The sequence below is a fragment of the Ovis canadensis genome, chromosome 14 (genome assembly GCF_042477335.2).
Source record: "Ovis canadensis isolate MfBH-ARS-UI-01 breed Bighorn chromosome 14, ARS-UI_OviCan_v2, whole genome shotgun sequence".
NCBI classification, from domain to species: Eukaryota; Metazoa; Chordata; class Mammalia; order Artiodactyla; family Bovidae; genus Ovis; species Ovis canadensis.
In genome coordinates, this window is record NC_091258.1 from 14929501 (window position 1) to 14952242 (window position 22742).

Here is a 22742-nt window from a genome sequence, read left to right on the forward strand (position 1 = left end):
CAGAATTCCAATGATACGGAAAGCCTATGGATGAGGATATAACAGTTGTAAAGACTCACAAAATGTGTACTAGTACTTCCAGGAGAGTTCCATTTAAATAGTCCCCCCTCTTTGACCCTCCTTCCTCTGGAAGAAACTGGCTATAGGGCCACATAAAAGATCTGCCACCCAAGCACCGCAGCCTATGAGATGGATAGAGCAGAGACTGAGTGTCTCATCTGAACAGCTGACATCCCAGACAGCCACCACTCTCAGGCTTCATATAATCTTTTTTTCCACCTACTCCTGTTCTCCACTTTACAATTAAGGCTAAGGAAAAGCCCCTTGCTTTGCTGAATACTAGTGGCAGAACAACTCTTCTGGGTATTGGAGCCTCCTAGCATCAGCCCTTCAGGTTCCCTCTCCACTGTGTCATTTTTAGAAGATGATGCAACCTGAGTCAGTCAACAGAATAAGGAACATTTATTCTCAAGCGGAAAAGCAAAGTCAGATAAAGTGCAGGGGGTCCCTGAGAACCTTTTATCTGTGTTCAGGATCAAGAGAAACCTGAAGAGAGTCCCTGAAATCTACAATAGCTTGAGGGTTTTGGTGAAGAAGATGGGCTAGTCCCTCCTGGTGAAGGTGACAGGCCTGACTTCATGAGTCATTCGTTTGTGACTCAACCCTGATGTCATCTGTTCTTTCCAAACCTTCCCTTTGGGTTTCTCCCCAAAATTATTTCTGCCTAGTGTGTTTAAATTTTAAGAGCCACAAATTTTTTTGGAATAACAACAGTAAGTAGGTATTGCTAGCATCGGCCTTCTTTCTGATTAGCCAGCAGCCTCTGGTTTACCAGCAAGAAAAACATGAAGGTAAGGAGCCTGGCAACTGAGTAGGGCTCTTGGCCTGTGGAGACATCCCAGCTGCTCACGTTGGAGCAGTGTCAACTCTGAAACAGGATAGTACTATAAGGTGGTAACTAGTCTATGGAATAATACATAAATCTTCACCAGTACCAGCAACGAAAACATGCTGCTTTTTTGTGTGTGCTCAGAAATGATGTCTTAGTAACATGAACACATCATAATTAAGTTCCATTAAGCATCAATAAAGAATACATTAACAATTCATTAGTTCTTATGCATATAGTCAACGAACACTCCAAAAAATCAGTAAAATCTATTGTTTATGGATAATGAACATATCCAGAATTTTCCACTGGGCCAGAATCTTTTTCAAGCAAGTTTCTCTGTTCTAGGGCACAGTTATCATTTCATACATAGGAACTTGCTAAAAACAGCGAAAGACACTCTGGGGACTGAAGCTCATTAAGGGCTCAATACATTTTTACATCATTGGTGTCTCAAAATGGCACAAGGTCACAGAGACAGCTGTGGCCCATAACCCCCCTGAAGCCAGGCACTGGCAGGAATGAGTGTGGATGGCAGTGACACTGGGGGGACCTTCTAGAGCCGTCCATAAAGTGAGTCTCACCTTTTAAAAAGACACATACTCTTTTGGGAGTTTTTCCCCAGGAAAACACATGTAAACTCAAAATACTACATAAACTCCATGGAACCCATCCAGTGAGTTCTTAGGGGTCCAAGCCCCCAGATAAGGAACTGTTGACTTAGATTTCTCTCAGATACCCATGTATTCCTGCTGTTAGAGAGTCTGAAGCACATCCCTTCCTTTTCCTACTCAGATTTGGGGCTACTCAGTAGATAGGTCATCTGTGTTGCAAGAATGTGGGGTGTGCTCAGCCTGCAGCCTCAGGAGGAGTCTGTACTCCTTTAATTATTGCCTTTAAGTTATTTCAGGGTTGGTCTGCAGGACTTTGTGTAAAATTTCTTCTCTTACAAGACTCCCAAGGTGGCTAAAAGTTGGCCAGAAGAACAGACTCAACACAGTCAGGTGCCTGTAGGGGAACATGGCAAGACTGGTGGTCTGTGGTTCTCTCTGCAGTGTCTGTAGTCAGAGAAACCACCTGGGGGCTGGCATTGGCCCCTTCCCTTCCCAGGAGACAAATCTGGCTCTAAAACACAGAAATGCCTGTAAGAAAGGCCTGGGATTCAAATAGTTCTCACCACGGAAAATCCCTCTTACAGGCCTGATTCTAGATGAAGTGGCCCTTCTGTCAAAGAGCTGGAGAGGACTCCTCTTGGCTGGGGTTTCATATGCTCTTGCACCTCAGTTTCATGTCATCTGTGCTTTTTCACTCTAGGTACCAACAGCTTTGGTTGGGTATGAGGAGGTTTCCATTCCTATTCTTTACTCTGACTTATGCACGAGATACCAAGTGAGGATGGAGCAGAGGCCTTAAGAGAGAAATGTCTGAGTCCACTGTGTCTCCTAGTTGCTCCTGTTTGTGTCCTGAGCACCACAGACGCAGACACTCAGAATTCCTTTATAATCAAGATGGCGAATTTTCTGAAACCATTCCCCAGCTCTGATTTAAACAAACAAACAAACTTGCTTTCTGCAATCTAGAGGCAAAGCATTTGTGACTATTGCTGGTCACGTTTGGACCTGCCTTAAGCCTGGCCATTAGCAACTTGAAACACAATGTTCACTGTTTCTCCAAACCAGATTACCTATTATTTGCTTAGAGTTGCTAAGAGGTCAAGGTGATATTAGGGATGTAAAAGAGACGCTGAAAGGTCAGGCTGTGTGGCAAGTGAGGACTACCACTAATTCTTCATGATAGCTTCTCCAAAGGACTGTTTAAGCACAGGCAAGGGATCTGCCAGTTATCAGATGTGCATTCTACACAGATCGCAGCTGCTGAGACTAGGCCATGGTCTGCAACAGACTGGTATACACCAAAGGTGCCAGGTTGGCGTTTTGGGTCATGCTTAGCAAATCCCTTCCTGCTGTAGCCATCAGACAGTAGGGGCTTAAAACACTCAAATGAGCTGCCCCAACCCAAATTCAAAGCAGCAACTCACACGTCTCCTCTGCTGCCTCACACCACACACCAAACATGATGACTGGCTTAGAACCTAACCTACTTGGTCTCTCTCTGTTCTCTCTTCACCTCAACTCTGTGACTTCTATAAGGGCTAGAGGCTGGCCTCAACACTTCTAAGCAGACAACAGGCTGGGCTGCCACTGAGACTCCTCAGCAAACGACCAGCCACAACATCTGGATTATGGTTATGATGGGGAAAACACTGGCCAAAAAACAGAATTTCCAAAAGGTAAATTTCTGTGTATTCACGCCTAATCTTCAAAAGTTGTGTAAACAATTTTTTTTTTCTACCTTCCCCCATCATTTGCACAATTTTTGTCAAGTCCAAACGTAATTTCAGATGAGGTAGGCAGCTTGTCTGCTCGTGCCGTCATCCTCGCGGGGACGGGCAGGCTGCGCCGTGGAAGCACTCGCGTCCCGGGCGGGGGCGGCACAGCGACTGCAGGAGCTCCTCAGTTGGCTATCTTCTCAATCTCGTCCAAGTCATCCGTGTCCAGTCTTTCTATTTTCTTATCTGAGGGGAGAGAGGCGGGTTCAGAGAGAGCCCCGCACAGATCACAGGGGACGCACGCAGGGGAGGGGCAGCAGGCGGGGAGGACCCGGGGCTCCCTGGGACGTGCCGCCCCCGCCGCAGGCCTCCCTGAGCCGCCGAGGCGCCCGGGACTGGGCGGGCACACGGCCGGCGGCGGCCAGGCCCCCGGCCCCTCGGCCCGGCCAAGGGGGCGGTCACGCGGGGCCCCGTCGAGCGCTCCGGGAGCGGGAGGACCTCCTGTCCTGGGGAAGGGCCTCTCGGGGCCATGGAGACACCCCTCCCCGCCTGCCCCCGCGACCTGGCCCCGGCAGGGGGCTCTCCCGGGACTCACTGAAATGCTCCTGGATTCTGTTCAGGATGTTCATGCTGTGCTTGCTGTCCACCATGTTCACCGCCAGGCCCCGCTTGCCAAAGCGGCCGGTGCGCCCGATCCGGTGCAGGTAGGTCTCGTTGTCCGGGTTCCCATCCTTGTCCACCGGGAGGTCAAAGTTGATGACGACAGACACCTGCTCCACGTCGATCCCTGCGTGAGGGAAGAGTTGGACGCGAGTGAGGACGGGAGGCAGAAATCGCCGCTGCCCAGTCAGGCCCACCCTCACCAAGCTCAGGCGGAAGGCAGGGTCTGCGACAGCCCAGCTCTGGGGCTGGGACACGGGCAGGTGGCAGGACCCAGAGGGAGAGGGCGGGGCCGTCCCGCTGCTGGCCGAATTCCGGCATCAGTCGCACAGCCTCCGCTGGATCCGAGGATCTGGAGAAGCAGCTGGCGCCGCACTGGGGCCGCAAGAGCAGGCGCCGGCCTCGCCACCAGCCAGGACTCCCGGCTTCTGTGGACGCTCTCCTCCGCGGAGGGAGCCCACAGGCTCGCCCACAAACCAGCATCTCCCCCAAACCATCGCAGCCTCCCACACACGATCTCTCTGCGGCCCCGAGCCTGGCGGGCCAGGACCCAGTCTCTGCTCACCGCGGGCACACACGTTGGTGGTGACCAGAACCTTCTCTTTGCCCTCTCGGAAGCGCTCAATCACTGCGGCCCTCTGCTCCACCACCATTTCACCGCTCAGCAGAGCCACCTGGTGGCCTTCTTTTGAGAGCTCCGCGGCCAGCCAGCTAGCTGTTTTGCGGGTCTGGAGTGAAAAGAATTGTTTTAAATGAAGAGCCCTGTAAAAAAAAAAAATGAAGACACCTGCAGAAAAGTGGCTTTTTTGCTATTAACATACATGAACGCTCTACTGAGTTCAGTCAACAAGATGGGCTTAAAGTTTCTGAATATTTTTTAGCAATATGATTTTGAGGGAATAAAGTATATCAGTGATCATAGTGTTATTGTGGTTTGAGCCAAAGGTCTTCATTCTGAAAGGGTCTACATTCTTAATACTTTAAAATTATTTCATTGGAAGGTATTTGGAGTTTTTTCCCCCCAAGTAATCTCTAAGAAGTAGGGACCAGAGAAGGTTAGGTCTTCAGTCTTCCCCTTACAACTCATTACAACCTGAGAGACTAGGTCCTGGGACTGATTTTATTTCCTTTCCAGCCACAGGCAGTTAACAGTCCCCGGCAATAAGTGGAGCTGTCTGAGTGGGAGGGGCGGGGCCACATCCTCCAGGGGCCCCCCAACCCTGCAGGCCTGCTGCTGCTGCTGCTGCTGCTACTCACATGGCAGAAGATCATGGCTTGAGCAATGGTGATGGCCCCGTAGATATTACACAAGGCCTGGAACTTCTCGTCTCTGCTGTTGCACAGGACGTAATACTGCTTGATGGTGTCCAGTGTCTCCTCCTCACGCTTCAGTTTGATGATGTTCGGGTCGGGCACTACTTTCTGGGCAAATTTCCAGACAGAGTCTTCAAAGGTGGCAGAGAAAAGCAGCATCTGGCAGTTCCTGGGCAGCATCCTGCAAGGGGAGCCCCAGGTGTCCAGCATGACCCTGACCCAGGCTTTCCCTGGAAGGAACAGGGCACAGCCTCCCCAGGCCTGATGACCTGAGTCCCCAGGAAGGGGCAGCGGGGAGCAGCTGTGGGGAGGAAGGGGGAGCAGACATGGGGCAGGGACGGGTGACTGAGAATCCGAGTCTCCCTCCTTAACCCGGGCAGGGGGCGTGCTCAGCGCTGACATGGAAATGACCCATCAAACAAATGCCCCTGAGAGCTGTGAAGAGCCTGGCAGGGGCAAGAAGGGGAGTGTGAGGCAACAGGAGCAGGAACTGCAGGCTGGGAGCCGAGAAGTCCCTCCTGGCTCGAGGCCCTACCTCTGGATGCGGATGCTCTGATCTTGGTGGCCCTGAGTGGCTATCATCACGTCAGCCTCGTCCAGAACAAACACCTTGATCTTCTTGGGGTCGATGAACTTGAGCTTGGAGCACCAGTCCAGAACGGTCCCCGGGGTGCCAATGACAATGTGCTCACTGATTTTCTGACCTCTTTCCACTGTGGAGACAAGATGTGTTTTGTCTCATGGGTATTTCCCATGAAAAGCCAGGTTCACTCTCCAAGCAATTTTAAAGCTATGATGTATTTTAAAGCAATTGTTTTGATGTTTGCATTAATATTTTAAGGCAAGGTCAGGATAGCATTATAGTATTTAATGAACATACACACAAAAAACAGACAGTAATGCTGATAAGATTTGGTAAAGGCATGAACCATGAGATGAAGACCTCTTCAGTAGTGTTCTTTTTTACATTCTCTATAATCATCAACCTCTTTCAAGGATTTCATACCTGTGTTTCTTCTTTGTCAATATTATTCTGCCTAGCCTGGGTTTGCATTTCCCCACAAGTAGACTTTTTCAAAGTTAGTTTGTTGTGAAACAAGCAAAAGTAGAGTGGATAAAGAAAATAATAAAAATATCTCCCAGAGTTAATTGCCATGAACATTCTAGAACATTTTTACTCTAATAGAAACATTTTAAAAATTAGGCTATTAAACAAATCCAGAATTTGTAACATTTTTTTTTTTCTTATTTGGATATATTTTATTTCCTTTGTTTTGTCTAATTGCTCTGGCTAGGACTTCCAGTACTAATAGTGAATAGGAGTGTCAGAATTTGTAACATTTTATAAGCAACTGGTCTGCTCAAAATAAATGTAACAAAGTTGCAGGGGTGGGGGTTGGGATGTGAAGGGACTATTCTAGACTGCAAGAAACTAAAGAGATACCACAACAAAATGTAATGCATATATACTGACTCAGTCTTGGTTCAACAAAAAAACCATAAACACTTCTGGAATAATTAGGGGGGAAATTAAAATGGAAAAGATGCTAGTTATCAGAGAATCTGTAATTTTGTTGGTTGTGATATGGGTATTGTCTGTATGGTGAAGAATGCTCTTACTATGAAATGCATACTAAATTACTTTGAAATAGTCGGGATGTCTACAGTTTTCTTTCGTTTTAAAAATATTTGGCTGCACTGGGTCTTAGTTGTGGCACACGGGACCTTTTGTAAGCTGTGGCATGTGGGATATTTAGTTGTGGCATGCAGACTTAGAGGCGGTTTGTGTGATCCAGTTCCCTGACCAGGGACTGAACCGAGGCCTCCTGTTTTGGGGGCTCAGAGTCTTAGCCACTGGATCACCAGGGAAGTCCCCTACAATTTACCTTCAAGTGATTGACCCTCCACCCAAGATACACATAATACACGTAAAGCAAATATGGCAAAATGTTCACTTTTCAGGTCCAGGTAGAAGGCACATGTGTTTACTGTAAATTTCAACTACTGCATATGTTTTGGGATTTTTCAAAGTAAAAAGTTATTCCCTTAATTAACTAGGATCACGTATTCATACTCACACTTATTGCCACGAACAGCATAAGCTAGCTTCAGCTCCGGGTAAAATTTGCCCATCTGCTCGATCACTTTTCCTGTTTGAAGGGCAAGCTCGTACGTCGGGGAGAGGCACAGACACTGGTAGGGAAAGAGCGCAGAGAGAGAGCTCGAGACGCTCACTGCGATGCAATGGGGAGTTACTACTAGGGCATAATGACTCCTCCCGCTGAGGCTGGAGGGAAGAGTAGACGGAGGGCACACCATCTGACTGTTTAAGCTGCAAAGTTGGATTGTACCCCTGTACAATTCTCAGGGGTCAGAACTCTGGCTGGGTAGACACTTGAGAACAGCTATTTGGCCACTGGAGTACCAGAAATCACATGTGAGCAGGGATCTGAAATTCCAGCTGGAGACTACCTTCCTTTTCTCTCACTCAGAAGGTTCTCAGAACTTCCTAATGGATAATAGAGATTAAGGAGGTTTTTCCTACAGCTAAAGGAGCATAGCCTGTAAGCACTATCCTAGGAATGGCATGTCATTGAAAAGGAAAAAGGATTTTTTATATTATTGGAAGATCAACCATGTTATTTGTGCTCAACTTAAGGGGTTCTGGTTGATGTAAAAAGTAATACATAGCTCATCTTTTAATTCATCAAATGGCATTTCCCTTCTAGTTATGAGTTAGAAAACTCAGCTTCAAGCCCTTACCTGGGGGTGTCTGTTGGCTGGTTCTACTTGGCTGAGCATGGCCAACACAAAGGCAGCTGTTTTACCAGTACCAGACTGTGACTGGGCAATTAAGTTCTGTGGGCTGCACAAGAAAACAAACTGTTTAGGAGTTTAAATCTCATGTATTCTTTCAGTGAATAAAAATGAAGAATAAAGCTTAATTAAATAATGAGTATCTCGGCTTGCTTGACAGGAGGCGGCTTTGGCTTCTATAGTAGAGTACATATGCTAGCTTCACAGATAGAGGATTTTATGGTGGAATTTGAAGCACTTATCTTTTATGTACTCTTGACATGGCAGTGAGTGATTCTTCTTTTCTGCTCAAAACCCTCCCATTCACTCCAGATTTCATTCAGAGAAAAAGTTAAAATTCTTATAATGCCCTATAAGGTCCCACCTGATGGGGCTCCCCGCTAGTTCTCCGTTCTCATCTGCTACAGCAGCTGCCCCAGAGCTGCTCAGAACATACCAGCCATGCTCTCGTCCTCGGGCTTCTGCAGCAGCTAGACACTGCCTGGGATAGCCGTCCCTGTGACAGCATGCCAACTCTCTCTTCTCCTTCAAGTCTCTGCTCAGATATCACCTATTTAATGAGATTCCACCCCAACTACGTGATTTAAAGTTGCAACTTACTTTGAAATGCCTGAAAAAGCAAGAGGTACTGGTGGGCCGATACATGATAAAGCACGGGAAAGTGTCAGTGAAAGAATCTAGGAGGTGCATATACAGGTGTTCACTATAAAACCCTTTCAGCTTCTTTGTATGTCTGAAAACTGCCGTAATAAAACATTGGTGGTAAAACTGCAGTCTTGGTCTTCCCAACCCCCCTCCTATCATGCTCTGTCTACTTTTCTCCTGAGCACTTACCACCTTTTCAAAAGAGAGCTTTACTGAGATGCAGTTCATGCACCATGCAGTTCACCCATTTAAAGTATGTAAGGCAATCTTTTTGGTGTATGACTTTAATGATTTTTTTTAAATTGTGGTTAAATATATAACATAAAATTTGCCATGTTAAAGTATATAATTCAGTGGCATTAATTATATTTACAATCTATCACCTTTAAACATACTATGGATTTATTTTTAATAAAAATAAATCTATACTCCGAACTAGAATGTAAGCTCCTTGTGGGCAAGAATTTTCATCTGCTTTGTTCACTAAGTATCTAAGTTCCTAGTTCACTAATGTATCTAAGTGCCTAGTACATTATGTGTCACAAACCAAGTCCTCAATAAATAAGTTAATGAAGGACAAGTATCAGAAAATTCTCAGAGCTCTTCTAACGTTGACAGTCTAACAGTGAGCATCTTTGAAAGCATCAAGATCCATAAATACAAGTGGCAATTAGAAACGATATAATAAATATTCCATTTATTCATTGTAAGTATGCTCAAAATGTCATTAAAAAAAAAAGACATTAACCATCTTGAAAAAATATCACTCTTGTGACACAGGACATTAGAAACTTTGAGAGAATACAGACCTACAGTATCTGTTTTCAGACAAATAGGGAAAGGGGTTTTCAGGGTTTAGGGTTTTATGCAATTTTATATAATCATGTGAAATATAAAAAGTTCCTTTTGTTCTAGAACCCTGTTCCTCAAAGTGTGGTCTGACTCCAGCAGCACCAGCAACACTGGGAAGCGTCTTAGAAATGGTGAGCCTCAGTCCCCACCCTAGACTCACTGAGGCCAGAATCTGCATTTTAATAAAGTCCCATGAGTTTCACATGCCTCTGAAAGTGTGAGCAGCACTGCCTCAGAAAACAATGTTAGCAATGGTACTGTTCTGATCGCCTCAAACTCTGTTTAGTTTTTGTCATCTACATTTGACACATATATTTACTTACTCATATAATGAAATCATGGTGTATATAAATGGTATAAATGTACATGTATTTACCAACATAGAAATATTATCATATAATTATCATATCAAAAAAAGTATTTAACCATTTTATATGGTTCCTTTAAGCAAAAAGTATACAAATCCAAGTTTACATAGAAAAACATCTAGAAGTCTCTACTCCAAATATTAATAGTGTGGAGGGGAGGGAGATAACAAATTTTTTCTTTTCTCATTTTTCATTGTTTTCTAACTTCTAAAATGAACATGTATATATATATATATATTTTAATAATGAAAGTAAAAAAAAAGTAACATGGGATAGAGGTGCATCAGGACACATACGGCTCAGCAAGCATTAAAGGCAATGCATTCTCTTGTATCTTGGATGGACGGTTGAAGCCCATGGCATAGACTCCTTGGAGAAGCTGTGGTTTCCTAGAAAAACAGTTTAAAATGAAAATCACAGTCTCTGGTTGAAGACAGAAGCCAAGTATCTAGCTAGCAATACAACTGTGAATAGGGCTCGATGTATGTGTGTAGCTAAAGCTTTTACAAATTACCAGGAAATTTTACTTACTAACCCAAAACAGCTAAATTATTTTATTAAACTTGTATTAGCTAAAAATGTACTGTAGTGATGAAAAAATACATGTTAACAGGCCTAAAATTTCTAGTTAAACACAAAGGGAAGAGTCAGAAGATACTCACAGCCGAAGCTCCTCGAAGGACTTGACTGAGTAGAGTGGGGAGTTGGGATCCCGCTGCAGGACTTCCACTTGGTTGGTGTTATCGACAAGGTTGCTTCTGATCAGCTTGTTGAGTAAGGACTGGGCGGCTCTGTCCTCTATAGGAAAAAAGCATGAATGTTTTTAGAAGTCCATGAAATCTAGCATGATCTCCTCTGAATTCAGCTGCCATTAGTATTTTAAGCAATAACATGTATTTGTACTGGGACTCCTAATTCAAGGTAGAATTTAGTTCTGATTTATAAATGTAATTAAAAGTTTATTAAAAGCAAAATTTATGATGCTCGTATCATCTGTTGGGGCCTCATATTCTTCTCCAGAACTCTATTCCTAACAACTATCCTTTCTTGAAGTTCCTCCTCTCAAAACCCAAACATTTACTCTCCAATATGTACCCAATATAAATTTTAAAATGATGAGTTTAAAAACCCCATCACAATAATGGGGAAAAAAACCCAAATTGACAAAGTCTGTATCTTGATATTGGATAAGCTGTTTGCATCTTGTTATTCATGTTAAATTGTCAAAATATCATCAAATATAATTTTATTAGAAGATGGAGATGCAAGTTAAAATATCTTTTATAAAGACCTGTACAAGGTAATCATTCAGGGAATATTTCCTGCTGCTGTTGAAGTTTATCATCCGTTCAAAGTCAAATTTCTCTAAAATGTAAAGAATTAGAATCCCTTTAGAAAGAAGAAAGAAAGTGCAAGTTGCTCAGTTGTGTCTGACTCTTTGCGACCTCATGGACTGTAGCCTACCAGGTTCCTCCATCCATGGGATTCTCCAGGCAAGAATAAATACTGGAATGGGTTGCCATTTCCTTCTCCAGATCTTCCCAACCCAGGCACTGAACCCTGGGCTCCCGCTAAAACGCAGCAGACGCTTTACCATCTGAGCCACCAGGGAAGTCCATTGGCAGGTCGGTATAAACCTCCTAGGATCCTTTTACCAATGACTATATTGAATTTTTACTAGCACTGTGGTGGTGGTGGTTTAGTCGCTAAGTCGTATCTGACTTTGTGACCCTATGGACTATAGCATGCCAGGCTCCTCCGCCCATGGAATTCTTCTGGCAAGAATACAGGAGTGGGTTGCCATTTCCTTCTCCTGGGGATCTTTCCAACCCAAGAATAGAACCTGGGTCCCCTGCATTACAGACAGATTCTTTACCGACTGAGTTAGGAGAGACCACTAGCACTGTGACGTCCATTAAACTCTAGCCAAGTCACGGCGCAAAAATGAAACCTCCTAACACTCCATTCTCTTAGATTGTAGAACTCCACGTATACATAACTCTAGGCTAGGTTACCTTTCTCTTCTTCATCAGCCTTCTCTGCATTAGCATTGGTCTTGACAACAGCACCTTTATCAGACACAAAGTGGCCGTCATTCAAAATCACATCCCATACCCAAGAGCTGAGACAGTTCAAATTCTATGAGACACTAGAAATGTGAAGGCCTGAGGAGCAGAAAAATAAATGAGGAAACCAAGCCACACATAAAAACATTTTATTGTTACTACATAAACAAAGGCATGAAAACTGATGCTTACTTTTTAGTTCCTTCCTATTCCAAGTCCTCACACTGAACCTCAAAAACTGAATCCCTCACAGCATCAACATTTCTCAAATGTTATAGAAAGATGATTACATGACCTTGATGCTCAACAGAGGAATACCTATGCAAATCATGTTTCATCAATATATAAACACCACAGTGCCATTAAGAGTCTATGCGTATAAACCGTTGATTAATAGAAACAGATATTCAGTGTTGTAGTTATATTAAGATATACAGAAAAAGATCTGAGTAAGGTAAATGTTACAATTTCTCCCTTACAACTTTAAATACATGAACAAAAATTCAATAGACATCTTAGATTTTGTAGATATGATTTCAGAATAATTACAACAGGTTAGCCCTCAGGGTGCTCATACTTTGTCTATCTCATCTCAAATTCAGGAATATTTTAAAAAATAAATGATCATTGGCAGTGTATTTTCATGGTTAGTGATATATTTAATAATTTATAAGCCAATTAGTTATCTTCATATTTATATGAAGCATAACAAAACAATCCAGTTCGTTGATTCTCAAATCAAATAACTGCAAATATCTGCCTGTCTCCTGTCTGGTATGTATATAGTTTTTTTTTTCCAGTTATATTAAAACAAATACTAAAGGAAATAATTTTTTGTTTTCAAAATAGCATTTAGTTACTCACCATTGGCATCTGGTTTTATTTTCTCTTCCTTAAGATGCAAGTTGCTCAGCTAAATGGAGAATATCGGGGGAGAAGTGTCAGGAAAATCACTCAAAAGATTTTGCATCAATAGTGCCTCCCCCAGTGAAGCTGGGAAGAAATGAACCACTCTGGTGACCTATTATTCATTAGCCTATTCTGCTGGGCTCCTTTTGTTTACTAAACGTTAGAGTGAGAATAAACAAAATATCCCACAAGTACAGCAGTACTGAAGCTGAAGCTCCTGTATTTTGGTCACTTGATGCAGAGAGCCACTGGAAAAGACCCTGATGCTGGCAAAGATCGAGGGCAAGAGGAAAAGTGGGTGACAGAGGATGAGATGGTTGGATAGCATCACCAATACAATGGACATGAATTTCAGCAAACTCTGGGAGATAGTGAAGGACAGGGAAGCTTGGTGTGCTACAGTCCATGGGGTTTCAGAGTTGGACACGAGTTAGCAACAGCAGTAGAAAAAAATGGTTACACAACAGCTCAAAATCCACACTTCCTAACTGCAATCCCTAGAAATAATTATAATTTGTGAGTTTGCTTAATGCACTGATTACACACCTACTCACAATCTCAACAGAATACCATGTGAGTTGTCACTCTCATTTTTCAAACGAGAAACTTTAAAGAGATACTGGAAAATGCAGTCATTCTTCAAACAGAACACTGAGGTGGGAGGTCTGTGATGAAAAGCATCCGTGGGCGTGGATCAGTTATGCTTCAGGCTGGTTCAGGCCCCAGGGCCACAGCACGCCATGGTGCAGCCTCTCGTTCAGGCTGCCTTGTGCTGGATGTCTGGTATTTAAATCGGGAACGGCCTAGAGCACCATGGCACACTGTGCAATCAAGGTACAGAACAGGATGAAGTGGAATAGAAAGGAAGGGGACAGAGGAAAGATGCTTTAAAGAAAGATTTAGTAGGACTTTGATCAGACACTGTTAGGGATATCCTAGAAGGACTCATCTCCCCTGTTATTATAAAAATTTGTCAATTATACCTCAATAAAGCCAAAAGGAAAAAAAAGGAAAGACTAGAACAGAAGATAAAGTCGGGGTATTTCTATTTTTAGTTTACCTTTGGATCAAGGACAGAGCAGGTGCTCTAGTCAAAATATTAAGTAGGGCTTAAGACCCAGATAATCATGATGATGTGATCACTAATCTAGAGCCAGACACCCTGGAATGTGAAATCAAGGGGGCCTTAGAAAGCATCACTACGAACAAAGCTACTGGAGGTGACGGAATTCCAGTTGAGCTGTTTCAAATCCTGAAAGATGATGCTGTGAAAGTGCTGCACTCAATATGCCAGCAAATTTGGAAAACTCAGCAGTGGCCACAGGACTGGAAAAGGTCAGTTTTCATTCCAATCCCAAAGAAAGGCAATGACAAAGAATGCTCAAACTACCACACAATTGCACTCATCTCACATGCTAGTAAAGTCATGCTCAAAATTCTCCAAGCCAGGCTTCAGCAATACGTGAACCGAGAACTCCCTGATGTTCAAGCTGGTTTTAGAAAAGGCAGAGGAACCAGAGATCAAATTGCCAACATCCACTGGATCATGGAAAAAGCAAGAGAGTTCCAGAAAAACATCTATTTCTGCTTTATTGACTATGCCAAAGCCTTTGACTATGTGGATCACAAGAAACTGTGGAAAATTCTGAAAGAGATGGGAATACCAGACCACCTAACCTGCCTCTTGAAAAATCTGTATGCAGGTCAGGAAGCAACAGTTAGAACTGGTACAACAGACTGGTTCCAAATAGGAAAAGGAGTAAATCAAGGCTGTATATTGTCACCTTGCTTATTTAACTTATTTGCAGAGTACATCATGAGAAACGCTGGACTGGAAGAAACCGAAGCTGGAATCAAGATTGCCAGGAGAAATATCAATAACCTCAGATATGCAGATGACACCACCCTTATGGCAGAAAGTGAAGAGGAACGAAAAAGCCTCTTGATGAAAGTGAAAGAGGAGAGCGAAAAAGTTGGCTTAAAGCTCAACATTCAGAAAATGAAGATCATGGCATCCGGTCCCATCACTTCATGGGAAATAGATGGGGAAACAGTGGAAACAGTGTCAGACTTTATTTTTTTGGGCTCCAAAATCACTGCAGATGGTGACTGCAGCCATGAAATTAAAAGACACTTACTCCTTGGAAGAAAAGTTATGACCAACCGAGACAGTATATTCAAAAGCAGAGACATTACTTTGCCAACAAAGGTCCGTCTAGTCAAGGCTATGGTTTTTCCAGTGGTCACATATGGATGTGAGAGTTGGACTGTGAAGAAGGCTGAGTGCCGAAGAATTGATGCGTTTGAACTGTGGTGTTGGAGAAGACTCTTGAGAGTGCCTTGGACTGCGAGGAGATCCAACCAGTCCATTCTGAAGGAGATCAGCCCAGGGATTTCTTTGAAAGGAATGATGCTAAAGCTGAAATTCCAGTACTTTGGTCACCTCATGCGAAGAGTTGACTCATCGGAAAAGACTCTGATGCTGGGAAGGATTGGGGGCAGGAGGAGAAGGGGACGACAGAGGATGAGATGGCTGGATGGCATCACGGACTCGATGGATGTGAATCTGAGTGAACTCTGGGAGTTGGTGACGGACAGGAAGGCCTGGCATGCTGCAATTCATGGGGTCGCAAAGAGTCGGACACGACTGAGCAACTGAACTGAAGACATGGAGAGAAGGGAAAAAGAATGAAAATCACCATTATCAAACGGCTGCTTCTTAAAGCACCACCTGCACAGGTTTTCTATGTCTTGAGGTTCATTTCTGTGTTTTAAGTGGAGAGAGGAATGAAAAAACATTTAATGAGTGGTCAGCTGGGAATGGAGGAACTTCATTCTCCTGATGGAAACTGTGAAGGGAGTTTCTGGTGTCTCTCCACTTTGGTGTTGGGGTGGAGGGAAGAGGAAGGGGGAAAAGACACTGAAGAGGCTGGCAAGAAGGGAGACTGGCAAATAATGAAACCACTATAAACAGTAACAATCCTTCATTAATTCTGAAGGGCACAGAGCACACTGATAGACAATGAGGAAACCAGCACAGTATATGAAATATAAAGTGAAAGCCACTCAGTTGTGTCTGACTCTGCGACCCCAGGGACCGTCTATGGAATTCTCTAGGCCCGAATACTGGAGTGGGTAGCTGGTCCCTTCTCCACAGGATCTTCCCAACCCAGAGATCGAACGCTTGGCAGGCACTGAGCCACCTGGGAAGCCCCATATATGTAGTAGGTGCTTAATATATTCTAGTCATCACTGAAGGAGTCTTCCACATCCTGCCGATGAACCTAGTTTAAGCCTAATATTTAAGGCTGTTAAAAAAAAAAAAACAGACAGACTTACTGGCAGTATTTACAAGAGCAGGGTTACTAGTACTCCTAGGGTGACAACTGCTACCTAAAATAAGTGACAGGTTGATGTATAAGTTAGAAATATCCTTTACTGTAATATTCAATGATAAAAGGACAACCTATTCTTTTGTTGTTATATTGTTAAAATTGAAGCTAACAGCGTAGTAGTTAAATAAAATGCCATCAACTTTCTCTATACATTGCAACAATGTAAATGAAATCAAGAGATGTTCTGATTACAGTGTATCAGAATTCTGGAGAGGTTCCAGCAGATTCTGAAAAGATACTCTGGCCCTCACTTGGCTGTAGCAATCTCAAAGCCTATACAGCAAAAGCACCAGGACAATGAAGTTTGCATCATCCACTAAAGTGTCCGTGAACTGAACGCTGAAACTTCTGATTAAGTCCAGTTACTTCAGACTTCTTCCTTTGCTTTGCTTACTTGGACCAAAAGGAGAAACCAGTTTCTCTTGCAACTTCACTCAACACCACTTTGCAATCCAAGAAGATTAACCAAAAGCCAAAATACCCACCTTATAATATCTACATTTTTAATGCCTTTAATTAATATTTTAGTTTTAAAGATATGTAAAAATAATTGGAAACTATAAGTCATACACTGTATTTTATTCAAAAGCTACTTGAGAAAGGATTGTTTGCTTTTTTAAAGCCATACCTTGCAGCATGAGGGATCCTAGTTCCCCAACCAGGAACTGAACCTGTGCGCCGCTCATTTGGAGTGCAGAGTCCCAACCACTGGACCAGCAGGGCAGTCCCAAGAGAGGGCTCTTGCCACAGCAGAAGGAAGATCCAATGGCGAGGGAGCTCTGCTGAGCGAGGACTGCTCCGCGCACAGCAGTGAGTTAGGCGACCGCAGGGGCTCGAGCCTCAGAGTGCTGCTCCCTCTGCCCTCCCCTGCACTGGCATTTCCCAAGAAGCAAGAAGAGCAAATAGGGACGAGGAGGGAAACGTAAACAGCATCTAATACTTTCTCAAAGGAGTGAAAACTGGAGCTAGAGGAATATTTAAAATACAAGGGCTTCCTCTGTGGCTCAGTGGTAAGGAATCTGCCTACCAATGCAGGAGACATTGGTTCAGTCCCTGGGTCAGGAAGATCCCCCGGAGGAGGAAATGGCAACCCTCTCCAGTGTTCTTGCCCAGAAAAATCCCATGGACAAAGGAGCCTGGCGGGCTACAGTGCTGGGGTTGCAGAGTTGGACACGATGTAGCACATAAACAACAACCTTGCCCTGTGCATGTCACAGTCACCCGCATCATGCCATCCCTGCGGAGGTTCTCAGGGGGAGTGCCACAGAACAGCAGGACACAGGTGTCTTTACTCATTTGTTCAGTTTCAGAATAAAACTTATGCAGGTTCAGCTAGTCTCTACAACATGAACTAGTAATTTAAAAGATTCCTGCAAAGAAACTGAATTATAGAAAACTACAACCATAATAATAGGCACTACTTAAACAGCACTTATTTCAGGCATGTCCGAAAATTAATGAGGTGGACACTCTGTTTATCCCCATTTAACAGATGTGGGAACTAAAGCACAGAAAGTTCAGTAATTTGCCAGAAGTCATACAACTAATAAGGGAGGGACCCAGAATACAAATCCAAGTCTGTCTGGTTACAAAGTCTTAGGTCTTAACTTCTACACAACAGAGCCTCTCATAGGTGATACTAATCTCAAAAAAATAATAATAAAGATGATACAATGATGCAGTCACTTTGGAAAACAGTATAGCAGTTCTTCAAAACTTAAACACAGAGTTACTATATCATCCAGCAATGCCACTTCTAGATACATACCCAAGAGATTGAAAATGTATGTTCATACAAAAATTTGTACCTGATGATCGTACCAACATTATTTATAACAGCTAAAAAGTAGAAATAATTCAAATGCCCATCAGTGGACACCGATGAACAGATAAATGAAATGTGGCATATCTATATATCATCATTTGGCAACAAAAATCAGCGAAGTATTGATATATGCCGCAACGTGGATGAACCCTGAAAATGTGCTCAGTGAAAGAAGCCAGCCACAGAAGAGCACGTATGGTGGGATTCCATTGACATGCGACGTCCTGAATAGGCAGATCCAAAGAGACAGAAAACAGATTAGTGGCTACAAAGGGCTGGGCCGAGGAGAAATAGGGGGTTTGGGATGATGAAAATGTTCTAAAATTGACTGTGGTAATGTTGGTCCAATCTTCCTACTACATAAAAAGTCAACTCAAAATGGATCATAGTCATAAATGTGACATTTAAAGCCATAAATCTTCTGGAAGAAAATACAGGTGAAAAACTTTGTGGACTTGGGTAAGGTATATTTCTTAGAACACAGAAAGAACTAATCATGAAAAAATTGACAAATTAGAATTAACCAACATTGAAAGTATCTGTTCTTCAAAAAGTACTGTTATAAGAAAATTTAAATGTTAAGTTTCAGTGGGGAGAATATTTATGCAAATGACATATTTGATAAAGGACTTGTATCCAGAATACATGAAGAATTCTCGCAACTCAATAATAAGAAAACAATCATTTTTAAAAATTGTCAATCAGTTTTTTTTTAATTGGCAAAAGATCTGAAAAGCCACTTCAAGAAGTCATACCGGTGGCAAAGCACATAAAAAGATGCTCAACATCATTAGTCATTCAGTTCAGTTCAGTCAGTCAGTCGTATCTGACTCTTTGGGACCCCACAGACTGCAGCACACCAGGCTTCCCAGTCCATCATCAACTCCCAGAGTTTACTCAAACTCATGTCCATAGAGTCGGTGATGCCATCCAACCATCTCATCATCTGTCGTCCCCTTCTCCAGCCTTCAATCTTTCCCAACATCAGGGTCTTTTCAAATGAGTCAGCTCTTCACATCAGGTGGCCAAAGTATTGGAGTTTCAGCTTCAACATCATTCCTTCCAGTGAACATTCAGGAGTGATTTCCTTTAGGATGGACTGGCTGGATCTCCTTGCAGTCATTAGGGAAATGTAACTTAAAGCCTTGTAAGATATCACTCTACACCTATTAGAATGGAGGAACAAACTGGCCATGCTGTGCTGCTGAGAATGGGAGGCAACTAGAGCTCTCACATGTTGCTGGTGGTAATACAAAATGCTACAGCCCTTTGGAAAACAGTTTGGTACATAACTTACAAAGTTAAACATACACCTAACATATAACCCAGCAAATCACACTACTAGACATCTACCAAAGAGAAATGCAGACATAAGTCCATACCGAAATCTGCATATGCTAATGCATATAACAGCTTTATTCATAAATACCCTCAAACTAGAAAATACCCAAATGTTCATCGACAGAAGGTTAAGCAAGCTGTGGTACACCCACACATGGAATACTACCCAGCAATAAAAAAAGAACAAACTACTGAAAGCCAGATTTTTCAACAGGTTTGCAATACTGAATAATACCATTTATACTACATTTTGGAAAAGGTGTAAGTAAAATGACAGGAAACATATTAGCAGCTGCCAGAGAAGGGTAGAGACAAGAAAGTGAATGCAAAAAAAGTTTGGGGGAACTTTTCAGAGTGGTGGGAACGCTCTATATCTTGATTGTGGGGGTAGTGACAGGACTGTATGCCTCTGTCAAAATTCACAGAATTGTAGCACAAGGTGAATTTTACTTTAAACTATATCACAATAAACTTGACTTTAAAAATTTTTTAAATTAATGAGATTCAACATTCAGCTAATAAGAGTCTGAAATGAGAAAATGAAAACAAAAACAAAGGAGAAGAAATCAACAATGAAAAATTTCAAGAAAACTTCCCACAACACAAGGGCAAGAGTTTTCAGAATGAAGTTCCCACCCCGTGCCTAATAAAATGAACGAAAGTAAACCCGTATCAAGACACATTATCATGAATTTTCTGATGAATGGAGACAAACAGAAGATTCTTCAAGTTTAGAAAGGGAAAAAGGGGTCACATCAGTAATCAGGATGGTCTCCGACATCTCAACAACAAATACAGAAATCTAACAGGCAGTAGAACAATGTCTTTAAAATTTGGCAGGTGGGGCTTCTCTAGTGGCTCAGTGGTAGAGAATCTCTCTGCCAGTGCAGGAGACATAGGTTGAATCCCTGATCTGGGAAGATCCCACATGTCATGGAGCAACTGAGCCCAGGGACCACAAGTACTGAGCTTGTGCTCTAGAACCCGAGCCCGGGAGCTGTGACTCCTGAACCCGCAAACCGAAAATATTGAAGCCCACACACCCTAGAGCCCATGCTCTGCGATAAGAGAAACCGTGGTGAGAAGCCCACAGGCCACAACTAGAGAAAAGCCTAAGCAGCAATGAAGACCCAGCACAGACAGAAATTTTTAAAAAACTTTTTTTAATTGGCAGGAAGATAATTTCCAACCTACAATTAATGCTACACCCAGCAATACTATTATTCAAATGATAGGGCAAAATAAGCTAATTTCAGAAAGGCAATATCTTAAAAAATTGACTTCCCATATACCTTCAGAAAGCTGATAGATATATGACTGCACCAAATCCAGAAAGATGTAGAGGGGGGTGAAGAAATGAAAGCATCCAGCACAAGAGAAGAGGGGCAAGTCCCCTGAATGAGGGCGAAGAGAAATTTGCCCTGTTCCCCTCCAGCCCCTAAAACAAATTGGGGCAATTCGTACAGTTCAAAACAGGCTACAAGACCTTGGAGAAATAGAACTAACAGAATACTTGGTGTGTGGGGACATCTTGAGATAAACTTAGATGATTAGCAAAGAGCCTGAGGTTGAACTGGTGATAAGCACAAAACAAAAACGTAAATTCCAAGGAAAAAATGGTATAGGAAAAATATTTGAGTTATTAATATAAACACAGAAAACTGATCTAACTAAAATCACAGTGGAAAGATGAGGAATAGGAAGGTGTGCTTCTATGGTGGGAAAAGGAGGATGGACCAAAGTGTCAAAATCAATAAACACCTAAAACGGAAAACTGAAGAAGTAGCAAAGCAAACATGTAATTCAGGGAACAAGGAGGTCAATATCGTAGATCAATGTCAAGAGAAACAGCAGTTTTCTTCGGGGAGGAAAAAACTGACTCCTTAGGTGCATATGAAACTTTATCACTTATAAAAAAAAAATACTAAGTCTTTGTTCTCCAGAAATTCACAGACAACCTAGATAGCATATTAAAAAGCAGAGATATTACTTTGCCAACAAAGGTCCCTCTAGTCAAGGCTATGGTTTTTCCAATGGTCATGTATGGATGTGAGAGTTGGACTGTGAAGAAAGCTGAGCGCCGAAGAATTGATGCTTTTGAACTGTGGTGCTGGAGAAGACTCTTGAGAGTCCCTTGGACTGCAAGGAGATACAACCAGTCCATTCTGAAGGAGATCAGTCCTGGGATTTCTTTGGAGGGAATGATGCTGAAGCTGAAACTCCAGTACTTTGGCCACCTCATGCGAAGAGTTGACTCATTGGAAGACTCTGATGCTGGGAGGGATTGGGGGCAGGAGGAGAAGGGGACGACAGAGGTTGAGATGGCTGGATGGCATCACTGACTCGATGGACATGAGTTTGGGTGAACTCTGGGAGTTGGTGTGGACAGGGAGGCCTGGCGTGTTGCGATTCATGGGGTCGCAAAGAGTCGGACAGGACTGAGCGACTGAACTGAACTGAGGTACCAAAAAAGCGGGTTCAAAGCACTATCATAATGCGAGTGTTTAGGCGGGAAAAATTAATTCTACACAGTACTGTTTAACATATAACTTGCTTACTGTGTGTCAGGCCCACAACAAAGTTAAGCGGATCACGAGAGGATTTACTGACTGCCGGGCCCACAGAGTGGATCATTCATCATCAATGGGCAAGCTGAGGAAGCACACAAACATGAGTAAGCCATGGTTCCTGGACACAAGCAGCTCAGAATGGGGAAGTGGAAAATGACACCTAAATAGGTGATTATTACAGTTCTGGGCGGTAAGTGCAATCCTGACTCCAGGAAGACAGGCGGGCGGCTGGCTCTTTCCCGATGGGAGCGCTCACCTGTGCTTACGTAACTTGGGGGAGGCTGGCGGGTGGGGAAACAAAGCCAGCTCAGGGTCCAGGCTCCATCTCCACAAGCACCCCATCCCGGCTCGGACCAACCCAGAGAGTGACTTTTTCCAGGATCTGATCCCCGGCCAAAACTGGCCCCCTGACCCTTTCACGGCTGAAACCAACTCACCGACTCGGCTGCCGCTTCCTGCTCGTCCACCGCCAGGGCCCATGAGTCGGTGGCCATGGTCACGGGCACAGGCTGGGACGCAGGTGCTGGCGAACGCGGCGGCTTGCGGCGCGATCAGCAATCCGGAGACTCCGGCCCCGGGGAGGGGGAAGTCACTCGCTCTGGAGCTGGGGACCGGAAGCGGCGCGCCCCAGTGACGTCAGAGTCCGCGCCGGCCCGCGGAACCCTCTCCCTCTTTGGGCTGGCGTTTTTGTCGCCTTCAAACCTCCACCTCTTCGTTGCTCTTAAGTTTCTTATCCAACTTCCAGAACTGTAGACTAAGGTA

At 43.5% G+C, this 22742-nt stretch overlaps 1 protein-coding gene across 4 annotated transcripts; it reads right to left on the reverse strand.

The window, feature by feature from the left end:
* Window positions 1-439: 439 nt before the first annotated feature.
* Window positions 440-22734, reverse strand: LOC138419465 (ATP-dependent RNA helicase DDX19B). Of its 4 annotated transcripts, XM_069552344.1 has the most exons (13): window positions 22418-22609; window positions 15046-15509; window positions 12805-12853; window positions 11890-11943; window positions 10537-10672; window positions 10171-10263; window positions 7956-8058; window positions 7271-7385; window positions 5728-5905; window positions 5136-5373; window positions 4444-4606; window positions 3814-4005; window positions 440-3464 (listed from the first exon to the last, which is right to left on the reverse strand). In XM_069552344.1, the coding sequence occupies exons 2-13, from the start codon at window positions 15217-15219 to the stop codon at window positions 3403-3405; spliced, it is 1557 nt and encodes a 518-aa protein (XP_069408445.1). In that variant the 5' UTR covers window positions 15220-15509; window positions 22418-22609; the 3' UTR covers window positions 440-3402. The 4 variants fall into 4 exon arrangements, with proteins under 4 accessions (XP_069408445.1, XP_069408446.1, XP_069408448.1 ...); XM_069552345.1 differs by lacking the exon at window positions 15046-15509 and having other exon boundaries at window positions 22418-22734; XM_069552347.1 differs by lacking the exons at window positions 11890-11943; window positions 12805-12853; window positions 15046-15509 and having other exon boundaries at window positions 22418-22607.
* Window positions 22735-22742: the final 8 nt, after the last annotated feature.